The sequence below is a fragment of the Necator americanus genome, chromosome I, assembly GCF_031761385.1.
Source record: "Necator americanus strain Aroian chromosome I, whole genome shotgun sequence".
Classification (NCBI taxonomy): domain Eukaryota; kingdom Metazoa; phylum Nematoda; class Chromadorea; order Rhabditida; family Ancylostomatidae; genus Necator; species Necator americanus.
This window is the reverse complement of record NC_087371.1, coordinates 7,245,394-7,255,973: the sequence shown is the minus strand read 5'-3', so window position 1 is coordinate 7,255,973 and position 10,580 is coordinate 7,245,394. Positions and strand designations below refer to the sequence as shown.

At 39.4% G+C, this 10,580-nt stretch overlaps 1 protein-coding gene across 1 annotated transcript; it reads right to left on the bottom strand.

Annotated features, from left to right (window-relative positions):
- Positions 1-3,320: 3,320 nt before the first annotated feature.
- Positions 3,321-3,566, bottom strand: RB195_004773 (uncharacterized protein; the record flags this gene model as incomplete). Its single annotated transcript, XM_064182760.1, has 1 exon — positions 3,321-3,566. The coding sequence occupies one exon, from the start codon at positions 3,564-3,566 to the stop codon at positions 3,321-3,323; it is 246 nt and encodes an 81-aa protein (XP_064034027.1).
- Between the last annotated feature and the right edge of the window lie 7,014 nt (positions 3,567-10,580).

Below are 10,580 nucleotides of genomic sequence, written 5' to 3'. Positions count from 1 at the left end.
ATATTGTGAGCTTTCATGAAAAAAAAGTCCGAAAAAAGATTTTTCATTAGTTTCGGGAATTTTTCTACACTCATTGCGTACTCTTGACGTTTGGAGGGAACGTTTGGAGAGAAAAGAAAAAGAAAAAAAACAGGAAAAATTGCTTGTATTATTTTCTTTTCTATATCTGTGTTTAGAGTTCAAAAGCTGCGAAATGAAGATTTTGCAAATTAGTGGAGAATAGAGCGCTGTGACACTCCCCTTTATTGTCTTATGATGAAAATATCTTAATTCAATGGAAAAGTTTGCCTAACAACGGAGGGAGTGCCTTTTCCGCAAGTGCGGCGCGGTTATATTCGCTTCAGACTTGTCGAATTCTTGCTTGGTAGAAATATTTAGAACTTTTTTCTTCTCGTTAAAGACAATTCTTTTTCATTTCTCTTCAGTTTTTGCTGTTCTTATAAAGTACTTCTTTTCCTTGCGTAAAACTACTACAAAACAAGAGAGCGGGAAAAGATGCAGAGAAAAAAATTCTGCAAATCGCAACTGCTGCACGGTAGTGCTAAGGAGGGAACCTTTGTGTGGTTCTACGATTTTTGCGCAGATTTCAGAAAATACGAGACATATTCATTCTACTGTTATTCGATTTTGTTTTTCCTGTCTTGTTTTTTTTTTGTTTTTTTTTTTACTTTTTTTTTTACAAAAAAAAGTGCTCAAAACCGTGCCGCACTCTTGACATACTCTGTATCTCTGCGTCTCTAACAATGACAATATAGTGGAGGTCAATTTTATTCTCATCCTCATAGTTTCACTGCTGCTGCTATTTAATTTTCGATAAGAAATCCCTAATATACATAAATAACCTCCATATAAATTACATTTCTGTTCTAACGTCTCCGCTAATCACATACTATCTCGTCTGGAGGATCAAATCACGTCTATGCGGCGGGAGATTTCAATAACTCCTATTCGCATACACACATATACGTATATAACACACATACACGCGCACATAAACACGTAAATACGACGACGGCGGCTCCCGATATGTTTTGTAAACAACAACGGACCGAGTTTCCCGTTCATCATGACGTACGATCCGCTTTGCCGTAGCCGTACGGATTTCTACCGGAAAAAAGAACTAACCAACACATAACGCAGCCATTCTTTGAAAGATTTGATGCCGAGTGAGATTTCAGGAAAACAGGGAGATTCCCCTGAAGGAAATCTCGCTCGCCTTCATCACGATTAGGTTCATTATGGTGCGCTACAGCCATTACTGATGAAGTGTTAATCGAGCACTGTAGCTAGCAGAAATTGGAGCCGCTACAAGTAAGTGCGACCAGTAATTCCTGGGAAATTTTCCTGGAATTTCCGGAGCCATTCACGGAAAATTCCTGATACGATTCCTAAGTCGACGGCATTTTTTATGACCAACCGAGCGCCCATTTGTCTATGTGTTGCCATGGTTCTACTATTTTCTTGTAGAAAAAAAATATATATATATAATAAGATGCAATAGATCCAGAAATCATAATATAATAAATAAAAGATTGTATAAATATTGTAATATGTTGAAAAAATAATCGTAGCATGTAAACGCAAATATGTAAATAAATAAAAAAATAAAGATAAACATTGAATAACCCCATTCATTCATGCATTGCACTCCACTGAAGCGCAATTATCACCACCAACAATAGCAGTTGGGGCGTTCGCTACACGGACCAGCATTACCGTACCACTACCGTACTGCTTATGTATATCGAAAAAGATGAACGATAGTTGTCGGCGGCTAATTTTAACCAACTAGTCGAACAAGTAGAAGCATCACCAGCTGCTCCCGAGGCGCGTGCGTCCGCGTTCGTGCGGCGTCGCAGTTGATGCGCGTTGCGGTCAGTCGGACGAACACAGGTAGGGACGAAGAATAAGCTGCCCAACTTGGAGGCGTAATTTTTTTTCGTCCGCATTTTGTTCCCGAAGGGATAGATGTTTATAGGATGCTATTATATGCTGTGGAAATATCGTAAATCTCTGAAATTTTTTCAGGGAAGTCCATTTTTTTATATCCGCGTAGCGAATTTTTCTGTGCAGGTGGTGTAATCCACTTTTACTCCGGTATTTTTTTTTATCATGTTATTATTATTATTACTATTATAATTATTTGTTTATTGTGTGCTGAAATGCGACAACGTGTCCAAAACCTGAGCATTTCGGAAAATCCGGAACTTAAATGTAGCTTCAGCTCGATTTCTTGCATAATGACTTCATGTTTGATTTTAGAGTAATTCCGATTCGAATTGTACGGAACATGAAAACTCGTCCATAATTCATGACAACCCCGATATGATGTGAAAATGTCATCATCACTTATCGCAAAAAACAAACTGGGAGAGTGGGGGGTGGGCATTAGAAGCACGACATGACGTCATTCGCCGCGCCCCACCACCACCAACACTCAAAACATCTCCCAAAACATCGAATTGCGCTTTTAAAATCAGCGGCTGTGCAGCAGTTGCAGCAGTCGGGCATGGTTAATCAACGTGGTTGGCGATTTTCAGCCAACGGCAACGCGCGGCACTCGCTCTCGCCTGCACCGGCAAAACACATGCAGCTCTCTGGAAGAAATTCCCCAATCGCGTCATCGAACTTCACCATTTCCGTGTTAACCGGATGACGTCAGGATGATGTCAGGATGACGTCAGGATGACGTCACGACGTCGTTTCCCATTTATCGACATTTTTTTTTCAACTGGGAGAATAAATACCTCTTACCGGGCATAGAAACGAAGCTAATGAAGTAATCTGCCCGTCGTCGTCGTCAGCCTACGATATTGTACTGGTAATGAGGATTGTGTTCAAGTTGATTACTATATATCCATGTGAAGTGCAGCGTATACGTCAATGTGCCTTGGTGGTGCAGGTGATTGACGTCGTTTGCGTGTTCTTTACCATATATATAAATGTATACATATACGAATATGTTTGAAGCACGTTGAGTGGTTATCGTATACGTTTATGATGAATGTCTATATTTATATGCACTTTGTATACGGTTACGGTACTTGGACATTGGGTCTTGAAGAGAAATTCGCAGTACTATCGCGCACGCATAGCTCCTCCCCCCTCTCCCATTCATCAAGATGCAAATCACTTGCAAATTTCGTTGCATTCTTGTAATTCTGCGCAATTATGCGGGACTTGGTCCAATTTCCCAGCGAGCGAAGATCAACACGTATCGATCGATTCGTTGTGGTTGAACCGTATCGATTTTTTTGCTGGTACAGACGTACATATTTTGCAATAATATCCATGAATACCAAGGAGCCATTATCGTTGCGTTAAGACGATCGTCGTCTTAAAATGGGCGCGGCCTTCCCATGGCCGTTCGCCCATCGTCGTGTTGTGCTACGACCACGCTGACGACGATTCTGATCGAAGTCGAAGCGAGACAAAACGTCGATTTCGATCGACGTCGTCGTCGTCATTCCTAACTCCTCCTCCTCCTCCTCCTCTTGCTCCCGATGGGCGTGGCGTCGCGGATATAGATAGCACCGCCTCTCGGAGCTGAGCCTATTTTCATCCATCTTTCCGTGCACCAAACTCACATACCGTAATCATATCCGTACAAATTCACTCCACTGAACTGCTGAATTGTGTTGTGTTGTACACAGTTTAGACAACAGTACATCTTCTCTCCCTCTCTCTTTCTTTCTCTGACGTTTTTTTCCCCAGTTATTTCTCTGCATATCACATATTCTCATCGAATCGCCTACTCTCTCATTCGGTCGATGTTTACAGTATCGTGTTGCTGTTAGACGACTCTGACTGGGCTGATTGGTATCATTTGATCATTTTAGCGATCATTGTTCTATTGATTGTCAATGTTGGAACATGGATTCGTTACGCTTTCTGGATACGATACGATTCTCGCGAAGAAAGTGCGATTGAAACGTTTTTATTTCGAATAATTCTTTCGTAACTTCATCTCATTTTAATTTATTTCGAGATCTCTCCTAGTTGAACTCTTTGCCAAGTAAAATTTTTCTTTTCGTAAAAGAATGGACTTTTCAGTTGGGTTTATACTTTGCCGTAGTTATCGATTCCATCATTATCGAATAGGTAGGTGTATAGTGATCGCGATCGCCATGATCGACTCGCCTTCAGTCAATACCTATCAGAGGTGTGGTGATCGTCCACGTCCTTGTTGGTCGAGGTGTCGCGACGTGGTTACTTCACCGCAAGCCATGTATTTCTTCCATTACCTGTGATCTATGTTGAATATGGAGTGAAGTGAACTGACCTCGGTGCGTTGACCCTCGACTGAAAATCTCAGTTCACTTCTTAAATCTCTTTTGATCTAGATTTATTATAAATCTATAGTCTATATTTATATCTAAATCAGGCAGTCATCCTTAATCTCTAGGCGATCATTCTATCATCCATTTCCTACAAATAATCTTATTCGATAAGGATTGCTATGCTCTCCGGTCTCATCATTATGGTTCTCGGCGAATTAAAATTTCTAATTTTTTTTTTAAATCTAAACCTAACATGAGGCGAACTGTCAAAAATAATGGTTTTTGAAATTAAAATCTTCCACTGATCGGTTTTTTTTTTGCAAATCTCGTTAATTCTGTCGCTAGCCATCAGCGGCGGTCCCATAGCGCCTGGATATCGCTGTACTCTCCCGGTTTCTCGCTCTGTATTTTGATAATATTCCGCGCGCGGATCGCGGATCAGCGAATCTTCCGCGATCTCCTGTGAACGTGAGACCAACGCTTTGTAGCATATGAATAATTCAAATATTTATTAGATTTTTTGTCTTCTGTAGTCATTTTTCCACTGGTAATGAGCTCGTCAGATGTGAGCTCAGAAGTTGGAGCTTGGTCCAGCTCAACGTATGGAGTCTCCCAGCTCACCTCCCTACGATCCAGATTAGCTTAGTTCTTGTCTTCGAAGCCCGTTTAGATTATGCAAAAAAACCCCAGCGAAATATGCATTTGTAGTTTAGAAAAAAACCAAAAAATTAGAAATAAAGGAAAAATTGAAATATGCATTAAAAAAAACTCTGGATGCTGGTTTCCTGATCTTCAGACTCAGATAAACTGATCTAAAAAAGTTGGAAAATAAAAAAAAATTGAAATATGCAATTTGAAGGAAGAATTTCGGATCTGAATAGTATCTTAGCCTCCGGATTGAGATGAATTAAGCTCAAACTACTTTTCCAAGTTACAGTTAGTTACAGTTTTTCCTTAGGAATTTAATTTCTTCAATTTAAAAGTTGCTGAATTCAAGCGGTTTTTTTTTCTGAGTTTGGACGTCTCGTTGCATTTTTTCTTGAATCGAACAATGATTAAAAATTGCTGAACTGAAATCTGGACGTTCCGCTGCACTTTTAATTAATTAATTAATTTAATTGAAATGAAATTACTCGAACGGGCGGCCCTGGGGAGGGCGGGAGGAAGGGAGGGAGGTCAGCTGATCACGTGAGTTGACTTGACACCAACATCGACTGATAATGTGATGACATCAACCGTCGGCGGCGGTAAGTTCGAACGTATGCTCGTCGTAGCATCGTAACCGGTCGCGTTCACGTCGTCGTCGCCCTCGACGTCCTCGTCGTCGTCGTTGTCGATCGCCGGCCCGGTATTCGACTGATGCGGAATGAGTAATGAGTTGATGTATTACCATGGCACATGTAGTCAGTCACTTTCTCTTCCCGTCCCTCTTCTGTCTCTCTCCTCCCTTACTCCCATTTATCAAACGACGTTACCGACGACGGCAACTCGACGCACGAAAATAGCTATATTCAGTGGAAAATAGAATCCTATCATTCTTTCGTTTTGCCCCTATTTCTTGCTCTTTTCCTGTTTTTTTTCCCTCTCGTTTCATCACTTTCACTTTCCACACTTTCCCGTCATTTATCAATTCCAGAATTTTTTAGAGAATGGATAGAAATTTCCTTTACCAATTCGAGAATTTTCTAGAGAATGGATAGAAAGTCCCTTTACCAATTCCAAAATTTTCTGGAGAATGGATGGAAATTTCCTTTACCATCTCCAGAATTTTCTTCGAGAAGAGATAAAAATTTCCTTCACTAATTCCAGAATTTTCTAGAGAATGGCTAGAAAATTCCTTTGTTAATTCCAAAATTTTTTCGAGAAGAGATAGAAATTCCACTAACACTAATTCCATTAACTTCTATCTCTTCTATAGAAAATGAGATATTAAAGCTGTCGTTCATTTTACGATTTCTACGTACACATTTATAGGGTCCCACTAGAGAAAACATATCCATATTTCCTACTCTTTTTTTCAGTTTTTTTCTTCTCGTCTCGTTTCACCATTGTCATCACTTCCCACGCTTCCTCACTCATTAATAGCACTTCCTCGTCTTTCCTATAAATCATAAAAATAGCTATTTCTAGCGAATAACACTTTGGAAAGTCATTAAAACACGGATACTGTAACCTTTGCGAATATCTATCGGATGTACAACGAGGAAAAAACTTGTGCTGGAATTCGTCTTGCGCTCAAAATCACGTCATCGAGATCCATCCTTAATGACATGCTGAAAGGAAGAGCGAGCAATGCGGCATGCTCGCTCTCCGTCTCTAATGGTCCCAAGCTTTTAGGAGCATCGTCCGCAAAAAAAAAATGGAGGGGGAAGATAATGTCCTGATCACGTTAATCGTTGCCATTATGTTGATTAATTTTCCTGATTTATTTCCAAAAAAAAGTAAGACGTTCATAAATCAATAAGTCTCCAGAACTTAAGGCAGACCTATGAACGTTATGGATATGTTTCTTTATGGGACCCTATAAACGTCCAGGTATAGATTGTTAAACGAATGAACACTTTTACTCATTCTCATTTTCTCTAGAAAGAATAGAAGTTAGTAAAAAGTTTTGCGAAGTTTTTTGTCGGAAAACTTCCCAAGAGACTTGTTTATCTGTTTACATAATTGTTGTCTTAAATCAGCGCATGCTTACGAACTGAATTAATAATTGTAATCTGAGGGTCAAAACGACTGACGCTGAAGTTCGGTTCAATTGCATTAGCCGCATTCTAGGGGTGGAGCTAGTAGTTGCGATCGTGGTGGGACGCTCACCTGCTCCAACCGGAGCGCAGTTGAATGTGGGTCCCACCGCGACCGCAGCCGCTAGTGCAATTGGGCCACTTTGAGCACCGCCGCCCACACAATTGAGCCAGGTTTCAGCCTGTTTCTATGCGACCATATCTATCTTATCCTGTCTGTATTTTTGCGCTGCTGAGCAGAAAAAAATTAAAGAAATTTTTTTTCTTCTACTAATTTTTTTCGTCTAACTCGTTTCTCGTTTGAAGCTCCAATACTTTCACATATTTTCGCTTTGTGCGCGGAAGTACCGGCAGTTTGTTTGTGATCGGTCACGAATCCGACACTTTTTCAAACCAGTAGTTATCAATCAATACATGGACCGGCGTTATTCCCATCTTTTTTTTTCGCATTATTACAATTTCTCCATGTTCATGTTTTCTTTGTTCAGTTCGAGAAAAGTTGACAAAAGTGACATTGATTTAGTAGTTTCATATCGGGAACAATTTCACCTTTCTCGTCGCCAAAATTTGTTTTTATGGATATAGAATAGGACGAGAACTGGTCCCCTTATTCGTGTTTGTTATGTTCGTTACGCATTTCAACGGCATAAAAACATCTTTATGTGCACTAAAAATAAATTATATACTGTTTTTTTGTGAGCTATGTCTTTTTTCACCTTTGGACCTTTATTTTTTTAGACATAAATTATTTTAGTGTAATCTATTCGTGTGTAAAATTGAAGCTGATGAATGAATGATCAGCTAATCAATATCACAAGGAAATGGTCGAGTTTTTTTTTCTGGTAACTACAATAAATTGTGAAAAAACAAAAACAAATGTGATTTTCCTTTCATTCCTACTTCATTTCCTCTATTTTCATAAGTAAACCTTCCATGATTTAGAACGTATATTTGCTTCATTGGGTTTCTATTTCTTTTTTTCATGACCTCCATAGATTTTGTTGTGATTTTTTCTTCGAGTTCAAAATTCAAAACCTTAATTTTGAATGATGTACGCGTCAATAACAAACAACACTGTCTTGCGCAAGTCCAGGAAAATTGGTGCGCAGGTCGCGCGAATAGGGCGTGCAGAGATTAATCATCCTTGTTCGAATCAATGAATTACTAAAAAATTAAACTGGAATTTTTTTCAAAAAAAAAAATACAGTTGCCACTTAATTTTAATGTTCAATGTTAATATTAATTTTTGATGAGCTGTGCATTAGGATTTGAATTGATTTTTTTCGTTAACATTTCCACATGTGGCCTTCTTCAGAACCTTAGATGAGCGACTCAAAGTTTAAATAAAGTTTAAGCAATTTCTCAGTAGTTATGAGACCCTTGCAAAATTTTCTGCACCGTGAATTCTAGAACATTCTCTAAAGAACTGATTAGCTGTAATAGGTTCTATTTTGCGTTTCACAAGTGAATTTATAGAAATTTTGCATGTTTTTCTCGAAGCCAGGATAAAATTTAAGTGCCGTGCTTATCATTTTGTTTATCCTGGTTCAGGGACGGTAGCGTCCATTGATTCATTTACTTTGTATGTAAGGATTCGAAATTTAAATTTAGGGAAAAAAAATTAGGGAAATGAATCGATGGTATTTACTAGTACCGTAGGCGAACAATCATACAGTTACAGATGAAGAAGATCTAAAAATCCTAAACGATTTAATTATTTCCCTCGATTCCCGGACTATTTTTTTAAATCTAGCCATGTCATCGTTAGGCTTGCGGCGGCAGAATCCATAGAGAGACAAATCACTTGAAAATTTGAAACCCTAAGATGATTTGGTAGAAGGATCTCGGGTTCTGGATTTTTGATCTTCTTTAGCTGTAGAATAACCTCCCCAGCAACCACACAGTGTGCTAAGGAGGGCTGACTTTATTTCTGATTAATTTAATTTAATTTAACTTATTGTATTAAATTTCATTTAGTGTGGAACTTAGGCGAAATCCTGGTGAGCTCCTGGTTCTTCCTTGTTTTTGTTTTATGGCATACCCATGGGTGTTTTTAAATAAATAAATAAATAAATAAATAATTAAATAAATATTCTTGCAAGCTTAGATGGCGTTCCATAAGAGATGAAGACACGTCACCTCCACGAAAATCTCTTAATAGCAATTGCTACCGTCTATGCCATATATTTCTGCATATTTCGTCCTTTCTTCAGGATTTTTATCCGTTCCCGTTATTTTACAGGATAAAGGAAGCTCTTATCCTTAATCTTCCCATCCTTTTTTTCCCCGGGAACTCTCCGTCTGGAAATTAATAACGTTGACATTCTTTCGAGTCATTAATAATGCACGGATCGATCATGTTATTTGGAAATAATTTTGAAGAAAAATAAAACTTAAAAAACTAAATTCCTCAAGAAAAAAATCCACTGAGAACGAGAATTTTTGCCGATATGCGTTTCTACTTCATTCAAATTGAATTTGAAGAAAAATAGCGAGAGACTGAATTGGATTGGAAATTTTTTTGGTATTTTCTTTGTGCCGAGTGAAAAATTACTAGAATCTGACTCGTTTTCAATCCTCTAATACCTCTGATGATATTTTTAAAAATAGAATTTCCGATTATTTAAATATATTTCCTCATTCGTTGGTTCTCCTAAAAGCCACGCCCATCTCTTCTCCCTAAATGTCCGTAGAAATCTTGTGGTCGGATCGGCAGCAGCTACTCCACCTCGTCTATAATAGGAAATTTTCCCGTGAAGAATAAAATGAGGAATAGAAAAAAGTGCGAGAGAAAAAAAAACACTTCGGAACGATCATTTAGGCGCGGCGGTCACCTCTGACCACCGAAACACATGCGTGTGTACGTAACGCGATTTTCGTCAAAGTCAACACAACTTCAGGCCGGCTGTGGACACATTGTCGGTGCGCACGTGGTGAGTATTGACGTGAACTGAGTGACCACGACCATGGTTCTGACTCAACATTAGTAAGAAGATAGGTATGGTAAGATTTGAGGATGTTTGAAGCTTTAATCTTGGATCCGCGTTTGAATCCTTAAAATCAAGTGTCATATGAGTAGTGAGACGGTTTGGAGAAACTTTTCTGTCTTTGGAAAAAATGGATCCGAGCGATGTTCTGCAGTTGCGGACTGCGGAAATACGCGCTGAGGTCCGCAATTGCGTATATGCGCAAGAACAGAGCTCCTATTGGTTGTGGTGCGATGTGGTGGATGACGTCATCCTCGTCAACAAGAATGTTGAAGTACAGTACATCAGATGCATCATCAGATGCACCCATACACACACATCGACTATGCTGACGTAGTAGTCCGTGTGTGCCTCTCCTCTGAAGTGTTAATCCTAAACAAGAGACGTAGAGAAAAATCATGGTGGGCGTGTGAAATAGTGCGGAGATAGCGGAGACGGAAAAGCGTGGACATCATGGAAATAGTGGGGATTGTGACGGAGTGTGCTGGACGGACGCAACACATGAAACCCCCCGCGTTCAGCGTCCTCGGTCGAAGTTGCTGCTCACGGCTCTCTCCCCCCTCTCTCTCTCC